This window comes from Sceloporus occidentalis, unplaced genomic scaffold (assembly GCF_023333645.1).
Source record: "Sceloporus occidentalis isolate IW3139 unplaced genomic scaffold, rSceOcc1.0.p SCAF_9, whole genome shotgun sequence".
NCBI classification, from domain to species: Eukaryota; Metazoa; Chordata; class Lepidosauria; order Squamata; family Phrynosomatidae; genus Sceloporus; species Sceloporus occidentalis.
The window spans coordinates 38,688,980-38,702,006 of record NW_028316989.1 but is presented as its reverse complement, the minus strand read 5'-3'; the positions used below and the strand labels follow the sequence as shown (position 1 = coordinate 38,702,006).

Below are 13,027 nucleotides of genomic sequence, written 5' to 3'. Positions count from 1 at the left end.
AAACCATGGGAGGCATAGGTTTCCCATCCTGGCTTATCTTGTTGACAGCAACTAAAAGCAAATGCCAAGCATTCATTGGAATGAACAACACTTAAGTTCTTCTTGTCTCTAAATAAATTTCTCTCTTCTGTGCAGCGGGTCTCATCAGCACTTTCCGTGTGTTTGGTTCGTTGAGAGTGGAGTGGCCTGGTAAGGATAGCAAGCACCCCCGCTGCCCTCCCAAAGGTAATATGCCTAAAGGTAATACAGACGTGGTAGGAAACCCTTTTATCCATGCTATAGCACACCGAGGGCTTGCTGGGCTAGCATGACTGCATGCTGGTGACTGAATGGGTGGAAGGCACCATATGATGCAGATCTCACTGTGATGCACGGTTGGTTTCCCTTGATGTCATCTGGTAATTACTTCATAGAGGAATTCACAAACAGGTGGCAGTTAAAGGTATGGGGTAGAGAGAAAGGAACAGGTATTATTTGGAAGAGAAACTGCTACTGTAGTCACCACTGTTCCTGTTCATTTTTGTTAAGGTCATGACTGTTAGTGATCTGCAACCAGGAGAATACTTGGTTGTCATTAAGTAGCAGTTCAAAAGTGTGCCTTTCTTTTATTTGGGATTCTTTGATCCTGCACTTCACTTTAGGAGTCTTGCGGTGCTTCCACACTCATTCTTGCTATTCAGATGACATTTAACCAGAGGTTTGCAATCCCATCTTTTCCCAGTTTTTTTTAAAGGGGAAGTTGAAAAACACCCAGATTATGATCAGATCTAACACTTTTTATCATGTATTTTTTTAGGTTTTTTAATAAATTACTCTGTTAGATTTTTGTTTTGTATTTCCTTCAAGGACATGGTCTTCCTCCTCATTTTTATCTTCACAAACAACCTTTATGGTAGGTCAGGCTAAGAAATAGGCGCTCACCTTAGTGTCACCCAGCAAACTTCACAGCCCATGGGAAATTTGAACCTGGATTTCCCTGTTCCAGTTACTGCATTTCCCTGAAATTTCTCTGTTCCAACTACTGCATCAGGCACAAATGCAATTTGTACGTGCTTAGCTGAACATTTCCAACTCTCTGCCCCCCACTCAGCTATGGGGTTACTGGAGAAACCCAGGTGTCAAGAAATGAAATGGAAGCGATAATTTGACACATTCTATCGAGAGGACTGCTAGGACCAGGAAGATGTGCTAGGACTGGAGAAAGAGCTAGCTTTCTGATGCCCATGTGTCCTTTAGAACAGAAGTGGTGAACTTTGGTCCCCCAGACAGTTTGGATTATAGGTCTTGCAGGCCCTTCGCAGTGGTAATTGGGACTGTTGGGAGTTGAAGTAAATATCTGGAGAGCTGGTGGTTCCCTACCCAATAAGCCTACACTTTTAACCACCCAATAAGTGTACACTATGATTCTGACTCACTCTAGGGCTAGCTTACATACATTTTCTGTGTACACACCTCTTTGGAGCAGCAGCAGTGGTAGCAGGAAGAACTGTGGAAGAGGCCAAGATCAGTGATTCCTTTTCTATCCCTTTCTTCTGCAGTGATTATTGCAGCAAGCACTCTAGTGAATGAGGGTGCAGTAGACTTGCAGTCTCCATCCTTCTTTGAAGAAGACTGGTTTGTACATTGGAACTGTGTTGTATGTTTAGCTCAGAAACCAGACTGCATTAGTGTAAAACAAAGATGGAGACAATATAATCTGTTTGCTGCTGGACTGCCACTCATGCGGTACTTTACAACTTGCTGGGGTTGTGGGCTAACAAAATCCAAACTATGTAGTGTTTGGATGCATCCTGAGTGATCTGGACAGACTGGCATGGCAGGTTTTATTTGTCACTAGAGCATTTAATTATTATATTTTGTCTCTGGCACGTGTATCAATCTGGAGCAGAGGATATCAGTCCCTGCTGTAGCTATGCACTTGATCCAAGTCTTACATACTACACTGATGAAAAAGGAACAAGTGGTACTTGGGCTACAGTGGCAGTAGTGCACTACAAGAAGAGAGCCAAACATTTGAGGCCTAGTGCTGGTTTTACTCTTATACTTGCACACCCCTTTTTGCACTGGAGGAGATTGCTTATCCCAGAGGTATCAATATTGATGAAAGTACAAATGGCCAAAGACAGTGTTGCCTAGTCTTGGACTTTCCAAAGGAAAGGAGAATGGGACACACAGGCCTAAGCAGAATCACCATTTTCAGAGACATTATGCTTCTTGGGATTAGCAAGAGGGGTTAGGGTATTATTTTGAAGCACCCCTAAAACTGGCTACTGTAGAATTTAGTTGTTTCTTTGATACAAAAGCAATTCCATGATCCTAGGAATGATGGATATTGCATCTGTCCTAGTGTCTTAAAAACATTTCCTTTCTTCTCTCAACAAAGGCTATGCTTATCTAGTGTTTGAGTCGGAGAAATCTGTGCGTGCTTTACTCCAGAATTGTTCCCGTGATGTGCTGAGTCCCAGTGGCCTCAGCGAGTACTATTTCAAAATGTCCAGCCGCCGGATGCGCTGCAAAGAGGTGAGCAGATGAACCAAACAAAAATGGAATAGGTGACAATAATCAGTCCTTGTTTTAGCACCCATTTTTTGACTTGAAACACCATCTGTGACCATCCATACTCCAGAATCAGTTTCTTGTTGGCTGTCCTCATGAAGGATATATTTAGTTTCTGTTTGTAAAGATGATTGTACTTGTTGAGCTCAACCCTGCAGCAGAGAACGACACCTTGGAAATGGTGGTAATTCTGTATATGGCTTCCCTCTTCAGTTTTGTACCCTCTTTGCTTCCACCAAAAAGCCTTGTTTTAAAGCACAGTCGTGGTCCTAGAAGTTTCTGGGAAGTCCCATTATGCTTTAAAACAGGGTGCATTGCAAACCTTGTTATTAAAGAGAAACTGGTTTGTTTTGCCATTACTGCACCATCAAACTTTGTCAGGCTTGGGGTCTTAACCTCAGCAGTTTTTAAGGTTGAAAATTTGTTCCTGCACCCAGAGAAGGTGTCCTCCCATGCTCAAAACTTAGTGGGAAAATATAAACTTTCCTCAACAATACTGGCAATGCCTTGTGCAGACTGACAGATGCTGGCAATAGCTGCTTGTGTTAGAATTGGCAGCAATTCTCGACATAGATCTTTCTCAACAATAGGTCCTTGTTTAGGGTGGCGGCTGGATGAACAGTAAATCCATGAGCAAGCAGCCTGTTGCTGGTTGGCTTCTGGCTCCCTGCCCAAGGTCTTCTGTTTGCATCTTGGCCAGAGATGCTTTTGGCATGCATTGCATAGAACAGGGGTGGGGGACCTGTGATTCTCTAAGATACTTTTGGACTACATCCCCCTTTTATTTCTCACCATTGTCCATCTTGCTGACAGTGAAGAGGACGGGAAGCTGTCAAAGTTGAGAACCTTGTGACTGTCCAAATGTTAATGAACTAATGCTCTTGGGAATACAGTGGTGCCTCGGGTTACGAAATTAATTCGTTCCGCTGTCAATTTCGTAACCCGAAAGGCTTTCGCAAGCCGAATCCCCATAGGCGCTAATGGGGAAAAGCCGCTTTTTGGTGCGAAATCGCGCCGAAAAGCACCAAAAGTTTTTTCGTAACCCGAAAAAACTTTCTTAACCCGAAACAGTTTTTTTAAATTAATTTTTTTCGTATCCTGAAAATTTCGTAAGCTGGGTAATTCGTATCCCGAGGTACCACTGTATCGGATTGCTTTTCTGTGTGGAGTGTGGGCTGCTGTAGAAAGTAGTCTTGAACTAAATACAACACTCTTGAACTGCAACACCAGAAATCATCATTGCATCTGGGTTAATGCTGTAGCCTAATATGGTAACCCAGATGTTGGACTACAACCCCAGATTTTCCTAGCCTTACAGGAATTGAAGTCCCAGCAACCTCTGGGGACCCAAGATTGAGAGACACGGCTTTAAGCTGGTTCACTTTTATTTAACTTTTTTATTTTGAATATTTATACCCTGCTTTTCAGCCACAAAAGCTCTCAAATCAGCCTACAAATGGATAATATGACTATCAGGCTTACAATCTAAATAAGACATGACACACAAGGAAAAAGAATGGCAGTGGATTAAGTCCAGCAGATACTGCTGGTTCTTCTGTCCCTGTGAAGCCAGGGCAGGGATAGAGGGGGAAGGCCTTTCATCTGCTACTGGGCTTAGGCATGGTGGAGCTGTGGCTGATTCTTCTCTACCGTCAAGGCCAGCACAGTGGCAATTGGGATGAAGGGACGGCCTTTTTTTTTGGCTTAGATTTTAGTTGGAACCAATTAATATGTCTAAAAGTATGCCTCAGGCTCTCTATCTGGGTTAAGCGGATACTGAGGTGCCATTAAGCTTGTGCATGCACACATACACACACCCTAGTTCAAGTAGGTGTTTAGCTGCTTTCCTAAGCCACTAAAACACAATCAACTGAATCCTTTAGACACACCAGTATGTGGAAAAGATCCAGGAAAAGACTTAAGGAAAGTCCATAGTCCCTTGCAGCTGTATCTCTTCTGTTTGTCTTTGTTAATTCAAATTAAAGATAAGGGTGGAGTAAGTGCTGCTAGGCAAACTGTCCCCAAGGATGTGCCAGCACCACAAATCTAAACCAGTTTAACTCTTTTACTGGCATATTATGATTACACAGAATTAATAATTCTGCTGATGTGACCCTTGAGAGATTGGGTTTAGGATGTGCACCCAGAAGTGAATAATTCCTGTCCCATCTACATGCTCTAGTCAGTGTTGCCTACCTAACTGATTTGCAGAATACAGTTTCCATGGTACTACCATATGTTTCTTGGTATAGAACAATGCTAATCCTGCTGAGCACAGAGCACATGTAAAGAAATGTTCTCTTCTAAGAACATAAATGCTGTGGCTGGGTAGAGAAAAACTGCACGGCAAAGGAGAAGGCATCCCTTTCTTTAAAATGTGCAATACTGAGTTGACGTAAAGTGGCGAACCCTGCCTGGAAGAAAAAAAAGGAAAAGCAGTAAAGAACTGCTGTTCTACTTTCGGGCACTTCTAGAGCGAGAGGAAAGATTTTATCTTCTGGTATGTTAGTAAGATGATGGGTAGAGCACAGTGTAGCCAGAGCATATTACCCTGGAATAACCATTTTTATTTATTAGTTGAATGTATATTCCACCTTTTATCCATTGAGTTCAAGACAGTATACTTAAATCTTTTTCTTCTCACTTTTATCCTCACAGCAGCCTAGATGGTATATAAATAGTTTAATAATAATTATTATTATTAACCTTTATTACTTAACATTTCATCATATTCCACATGTTTCTGGATTTCAGTTCCTAGAAGCTGCACAGGGATTCTGGGAGGTGAAATTCAAAACATTGGGGGTGCCAGAGACTGAGAATTATTGCTCTAGGCCCTTCAGGCAAAGAAAGCCTTTTTAAAGAGAAATTCTAAAATGGTTGACAGATGACTCAGTTGTGCCAATGATTTCTTGGGTGTGTTTCAGGTACAGGTGATTCCATGGGTCCTGGCAGACAGCAACTTTGTGCGTAGCCCAACTCAGAGGCTTGACCCTGGCAAAACAGTTTTTGTGGGAGCTCTCCATGGGATGTTGAATGCTGAGGCCTTAGCAGGGATCCTCAATGACTTGTTTGGAGGCGTGGTGTATGCAGGCATTGACACAGACAAGCACAAGTATCCTATTGGTGAGTACATTCGCCCGTTTGGTATCTGGAGCTTTGGAGAAGTACTTAGGAAAATATTCCTTTTCCTGATCCAAAAAAATTAAGAGATGGAGCCTAGAAAATCAGAGACGTTTTGTAAACTAAGGTTCACAACCCAGACCTAGCTGTGCTCTTAGTATCTGGGCAGTAAAATTAGGAACAAGTAGATGATTTCTCACCACTATGGCAAAACTTATACCCTCGAGGTAGTCCCATTTTGACCAAAGGCTAACATCAACTTTTCATAACCTTGAACCCTCCTGAATGGCTGAAAATTGGGTCTTTGTGGCCCCTTCCAGCACTAAGATTCTGTCATTCTGATTTAGAGCACAATTTCTATCAGCCCCAACCAGCATGGCTAGTTATGATGGGGCGGGCTGGTTTACATATACAGTCACCCCTCTGTTTTCGTGTACTTGAAATCTGCGTCCCTCGCCCTTTTGCGGGCAACAAATGGAGGAGGACAAAATGGGGTGAAGCCAGTGGGACTTGAATATTGGCAAGTTCCAGGGACATAGCCAAGGGAGGGGGGTCCGTGGGGTCCAGACCCCCCCCCCTTCCATTAGAAAAATGAATGGTATGCGCTGCTGCGCCACCGCGCCCAAACCCCATTATAATGGTGGCACTTAGTCTGGATCCCCCCCCTTTCCTAAAATCCCGGCTACGTCCCTGCAAGTTCCCATTTTCCTGGGGTGGTGGTGGTCCGGAACAGATCCCCTGCGAAAACGGAGGGGCGACTGAATAGTGGTATTTGTTTTCTGCCCCTAAGACTTCTGTACCCCTCAAGATATCACATACAGTGTATCTAAGCAGAGTATAGGAGCATTACCTCTTGGACTACAGCTCCCAATCCCTTCCAAGCTGTCTGAGGATAACCCCCCCCCCCCAAAAAAAAAAAAAACCTCTGAATCTACACAGTAGTCTCTGATGTTGGGGAAAGGCTTCAGACCATTCATCCTTAGAAACTCTGAACAATGTGAAGTCAAAGGTTTTCATGGTCTGCATCCATGGTTTTTTGTGGGTTTTTCGGGCTGTGTGACCGTGTTCTAGAAGAGTTTATTCTTGCTGGCATCTTCAGAGAATGCTGACCTGGAAAAAAGAGAGAGAGAGAGACACTGTGTGACCCTGTGTAAGGAGGAGTGATTCCCATGTTAATCTGTGTATGTTGTTGATGGCAAGGCCTCAGGGTGGGAGGATATGCAAAAGAGGATTAGTATCTGCTAGTTGTTGATCATTGTCTGCTAGGAAAGCCCCTGACCCTGGGTGGTTTCTCATTTGCATTTGCTGAGTGCTGATTTTGCTATTTTGCAGGACTGGTGGCCAAACTTTGTTTACTTTAAGGGTTTCTTCTTTCCTGTTGAAATTGTCCAAGTGTTTATGGATTTCAATGACTTCCCTGTGCATTCTGACCTGATAGTTGTTGGCATGGTCCAGAATTTCAGTGTTTTCACACAACATTTTGTGCCCAGGATGGTTTATAATGTGTTCTGCTTTCTGAATGTGTCTCATAGCTCATTTACTAATGGGACACCTCTGGGTAAACAACTTATTGTATAAAACAAGATGGTCTGAATGTGTTTGTAGTATGTTACAGTATGGTCTCTGTGGGACTGTACATCGGTGAACACTTTATATGGAGAAGTGGTCCCTATGTAGACTTGTCCGCAGCTGCATGCTATGCGGTAAACTGTGGCTGTGAGAGGGTCTCTCCTGTCCTTCTCTGAGTGTAGCATTTGGTCGGTTTGTAAACCATTTGGAGGTTGTGTTTCCTCACCACTTTCTCTATTCTGTCTGTGACTCCTTTGATGTATGGAAAAAATACCTTCCCTTTGGGTGGTTGCTTGTCTTCACTCCTCTGGGTTTTTCTGGGTCTGACAGCCCTACTGATGTCTGAGCTGGAATAACCATTTGTCTGTAGAGCCTGGTCTAGGTGCTTCTAATTCATCTTCCAAGAAGTGGGGTTCACAGATGCGTTTTGCCCGGTGTACCAGTGTTTTTATTGTGCTTCTTTTTTGTGTAGGTTTTCTGTATACTGTGTGATCCAAATGTTGGTTCGGTTTGCAGATGACTAGGACATCCAAGGATGGCAGTGTTCCTTCCTTTTCTTTTTCCATAGTGAATTGGATGGATGTTAGGGTGGATGTTGTTCAGATGGTTCAGGAACACAGCCAGATCTTCTTCTCCATGGCTCCAAATGGTGAAAGTGTCATCCACGTATCAGAACCAAGTTATGGGCTTTTTGGTGCTGTTTCCAGATGCTGGCAAAACATCAGGAATAAACTCTTCTAGAACATGGTCACATAGCCCGAAAAACCCACAAAAAACTCTGAACAGTTTGGTAACTTGAACAGGCAGGATCCTTCTGTTAAAGTTGAACAAATCTGTCTATTTCTGCTTCAGGTGACATTTTAATGTTTTTACCCATAGTTCCATTTCTGCATTAATTTGCATTAATTTGCTGTTTTTCTTAATGTCTCAGAATTTATTTCTTAATATCTATTTTGATGTATTTAAACAGATAAGAGGTGTGAAACCTGTCAGATAACTGAGTTCCAATCCACACCTTCATTTGAGAGGTGTGAATCAGGAATATTTCATGTAGAAATTCACAAATGATCTGACTGTTAAAATACTGAACCTTCTAATCCTCATCCCCCATTTCCAGTATGGCAGACTTTGCAGTAAATCATTTGTGTGCTGACTCATAACATCAGTCTTGTATTACTCTTCTGTTGGCTCTGGGCAAATCCATCCTTATGCTGCATATTTCACTAATAGGCTGGTTTAATTTCAGGATCTGGCCGTGTCACCTTCAACAACCAACGCAGCTATCTGAAAGCAGTAAGTGCTGCATTTGTGGAGATCAAAACAACCAAGTTTACAAAAAAGGTATGACACAACAAATAAAAATAGAATGCTTATTGTATTGTATTGTATTGTATTGTATTGTACAGTCTACTTGTTGTCAGAGATAACAAATACTTCAGTCTTCCTATAAATTTAGAGGAGAGATGCCTGATGGGATAGAACAGAAGTGAGGAGGCAGACTCATCCCATTCTCTCCTCCACATACTGAATTATGAAAACATGCACTCTGGCCTTTTGGTTTAGTTTTTAGAAAACTGGGAGTGGCTTTGGAAAGAGGCTGTTTAGAATCTAATACAGGCTGGTGGGAAGATAGTTTTATCTTCTGGTGTTGCTGTTTAAGGATAGCATGACAGCATTTGGGAGACATTAACTATGTATAAAAAGTAGCTGTTCTAACTACTTTGCTTTACGTTCACTAATTTTTACATTCGGTTCTAATTCAGATAATGTATTTGCTTAATTGTAAAATGTAATGAAAATCTCTAAATGGTGAAAAAATGGGGCAGTCTTGAAACATGCATCAGATTAATTTTGGAGCAGTTTGTGGTCGTTTGGTTTTTGTTAAATGTGTTTTGTTGTTCTCAACACGTACAAGGGCTTAAATATCCTAAAGGCACATGATCCTAAAGGTGCATGTTAAGCCCATGCACCTGGGAGGCAGGGGGGGGTTGAACCCTGGCACCCACTCAGTTGCCCTGCCCAGATTTAGTGGGAAGCCTGACTTCCCAGAAACTCCAAAGTTCACCTCTCTGCCTGGCCATAGCTAACGTGATGATCTAAGATGTTTTGTGGTTTCCAGATGCACATATATTAGGGGCAGGTGGCAGAAAGTGCCACTTGTGCAAAATTCACATGTGGGTAAGTAGCTGAGACAAGGCCTAAATACCCTAAAAGGCACCAGCTCCTGTCTGATGTTGGAAGTTAAGGAGGGTCAGCCCTACTTAGTACTTGGATGGGAGCCTGTCAGTGAATATCAGGTGTTGTAGGCTATATTTTAGAGGAACAAACTGGCAGAACTACCTCTTGCCTAAGAAAACCCTCTGAAATTCATGGCTATGTTGTTTATGCCTTTGTCTACTTACTTTTGTTAGTTGCCTTAATTACTTAATTTCCCTCTCTTTTGGGCAGGTTCAGATTGATCCATACCTAGAAGATGCCATGTGTCAAGTTTGCAGGTCTCAACCAGGTCCCTTCTTTTGCAGAGACCAGGTATGCATTTTGATTCCTTTGATTTATAAAGGGTTTGACTCCACATTATTGAGATACCTTCATTAGTTAGAAAAAACACAGAAGTGCACACAGGCTTTCAGCAGATCTCTTCATCAAGCATCATTCTTCAAAAAGTGGGCAGTGGGATGTGAACAAATGCAGACTGTGTTGAAGCCTTTGTGTGCCTTTCATGTCTTACATTCTGTTAAAGGAAGACGAGACAGTGGATATTTAGATGTCACTATCAAGTGACATACTGGTATTAGATTGCACCTGGACTGGATGCATGCGTGCGGAGAGTTAGAAAAAGTGAGGTGCTCTGTTACTGTAAATGTAAAGTCCAGCCATGAAGTCTGTACTTTGTATTCACAATAATGGAGTGTGTGACTTTTCTCAGAAAGCATTATGGATATTGAAGGTATAGTCCCTCCCTACCACAGATGTATCACCTGATAGATCCTCATTTCAATACCTGACACTTCGTCCTCAACACAACTCAAGACAGGCTGTAACATCAGGTCTGCTTGTGTTTTGTCTCTTCTTTTTCCTGTTGCCAGCCTTTTCCTCCATCCCTTTTGCAACACCTTGCCTGTGAAGAGATTTCTTATTTCAAAGATACAATATCAACCAACTTTGTGCTTTGTTTGCTTGGTTGTTTCAATAAATGTATTACCCTAACAGGCAGTCTGGATTTGTTGTTTCTCTTATCCCAAGGCTGGAATGTGGCCCAGAGTCTTCAGAGATCAAAATATATTTTTAATTGCCCCAGATGTCTTCAAAGACCCACTGAGAGGTGTGGGGAGGAAATTTTGCTTTTTCACACAGGAGAAGCCCTTTTTTGTTTTGTTTTTAGGAAGTGAGCTGGTTCCAGGTTGCATCCTAAAATGTGGCAGAAATGCCTCTTAGGCATCTGAGAGAATGTTCCAGGGCATATAAAGGCAGCAGCGGGATGTGGCCTGCAAAGGTCTCGCGCAGGGCCCAGTGTAGCTCTCAATCCCCCCAACAATTGCCCACTCGTGCTTTACAGCCAGCACAGCTGTACAGCATTTTCTGTAACTATTCTAATATTCATGAATGACAGTTATTTCATGTGGTGGTGGTGGTGGTGTCCCTATGGCGAACCTATCGTGGGGTTTTCTTGGCAAGATTTCTTCAGAGGAAGTTTACCATTGCCTTCTTCTGAGGCTGAGAGTCTGTGGTTTGCTCAGGGTCACCCAGTGGGTTTCATGGCCAAGCTGGGAATCGAACCTGGTCTCCAAAGTACTTGCCCAACACTCAGACCACTAAACCACACTCTTAAATTGTTGGTGTCCCTTCTTCCAATTTTCAAGCCGCCTTCTGAGTCTAATCACATTTAGTCTGTCTCTTCAGCAAAAACTTGTCTGACTTAGGAGACCCTACCACTGGCATTATGCTTAAATACTGTGAGGGCACCAGGTCCCTTCTGATCTTGGAAGCCAAGCAGGGTCTCTAGTATTCATGAATGACAAATCACTTCGTGTATTACATTATTACATAACTCTTAATGGTAATGTTTCCAGGCTCTAAACATTTAAAGCCCGTAGATGCTGTGTAACCTGTGTATCAGACTGATGCTTTTTGGTTTCTCCCTCTCCCTGCCCACCCTTGTTGACTAGGTCTGCTTCAAGTACTTCTGTCGCTCCTGCTGGCACTGGAAACATTCCATGGAGATCTTGCATCACCACCGCCCACTGATGCGCAACCAGAAGAATAGAGATGCCAGCTAGAGTGGTGGCGGGGGCACCCAGAGCTGCTGCAGTTTGCAGGGGGAAGCTCTTCTGTTTACCTGTCACAGGAAAAGAGAAAGAGAGAGCACCCTGGCATGCTTACTGGTACCACACCCATGCCTGGGGGATGCCCATCTTGAAAAGACTAACGGGGATTCTTGCCTTCACGTTTGCACTTGCTGGTCTTTATTTGTTTCTGCACCTAATGCACAGTGATTTTTTGTCAGGGGTTTGTTTGCGGGGGATTGAGAGGCGAGGGCCCCTCAAACGATTCTGCAGTTCCCAGACTTCGGTTCCTTGTTGCTGACGACAAGCATAAAGGGGCCTTGTGTTAAGAAGGTGTTGGATGCGGATGCCTTCGCTTCAGTTTCTTATTTATCAAGGGCCCTTTTTTTACATTCCTTGCAATACTGATGGTAATAATGCAGGTCTCATTGGCTCCATTTTTTTGCAGTTGCCATACAGTGCCTTTCCATTCATTTAACCCCCCCATCTGAACGGAATAAACTGAATGTTCAGCTGGTGTTTTTTACTGTAACAACAAGGAGACTATGTTCTTCACTTAAACCAAATCATATTTCATATTTTACGCTCCAGGATTTTTACCAGTTCCTTTTTACACTCTTGAAAATGGTTTTTAAGTCGTTTGAGACTAGATTTTTTTCTTTCCTGGCAGCTTTTAACATCATTGCAACTTGTGTCTGGGAGCTGTTAGTTTAAAAAAAAAGTTTCCCAGTTGTGAATAGCAGTATTTGCAACCCAGAAGGATAGGATTTTTGGATTTGAAACTGGACCGGATAAACGATCTTTGAGCTGCTGTATATAGTTTGTTGCACTTTAAGTTGCACTTCAGGGGGCTTGATAACAGGTTTTTAATCACAAAGTCACAAGACTTCAATTTTCTTTTTATAACTGAGCTGATTTAAGGGCTGTGCTTTAGTAGGGCAGGCAAAAGGTTCCCAGGAGCCCTTTTTCTGTTGAGAAGAAAGTACTTCTAAGGAATGTACAAAGGAAAAGTGCAGCCCACAGATTGTGCTGGGAGTTGAAGTTTTGATTTTGTTTTATTTTTTCCCCTCTATTAGAAGCTGTGTGCCAAAGAACCAGTGTCATAAGTTCTCCCTTCTTCCTGCTGAGCTGATGTTGCATATTCCAGCTGCTCTTTGTGGGGTTTTGTGAACCAGTATGTGAAGTCTCTACCTCATTGTAGTATATGCAGGCAAGACTGCACTCTCCTACAGATGTGTGGAGTAGGCTGTGATGTAGTTCTTGGCACATAATAAACACGTTGCAGCAGAACCTTGGTTTTTTTTTTTCTCTTTAAGGATAGCTCTAAAAAATGTGTCTGAGAAGTTTCCCAAGGAGCTTTTAGGGCTGAATTCATCCCGTTTAATGCATATAATTGTGGCACTTTACCAGGATTTGGAAACTGGAAAACCCAAGACATGATCTGATGCAGGAGCAGGTGCTGCCTGTGGCCCTCAGCCTAGCTATATGTTACCTGC

The 13,027-nt window shown here is 42.8% G+C and overlaps 1 protein-coding gene across 6 annotated transcripts in view; it reads left to right on the top strand.

Annotated features, from left to right (window-relative positions):
- The window catches only part of LOC149307318 (cytoplasmic polyadenylation element-binding protein 1-like), a 50,205-nt gene extending 37,394 nt beyond the window's left edge, over positions 1-12,811 (top strand). For 4 of the 6 annotated variants that reach the window (XM_089538877.1, XM_089538878.1, XM_089538876.1 and 1 more), the window contains 6 exons: positions 136-240; positions 2,384-2,520; positions 5,484-5,682; positions 8,495-8,589; positions 9,697-9,777; positions 11,415-12,811. In XM_089538877.1, coding sequence (XP_089395003.1) covers positions 136-240; positions 2,384-2,520; positions 5,484-5,682; positions 8,495-8,589; positions 9,697-9,777; positions 11,415-11,525 — 728 coding nt within the window. In that variant the 3' untranslated portion in view covers positions 11,526-12,811. The remainder of the gene's footprint in view (positions 1-135; positions 241-2,383; positions 2,521-5,483; positions 5,683-8,494; positions 8,590-9,696; positions 9,778-11,414) is intronic. The other 2 variants (XM_089538880.1, XM_089538879.1) reach the window with 1 other exon arrangement.
- Positions 12,812-13,027: the final 216 nt, after the last annotated feature.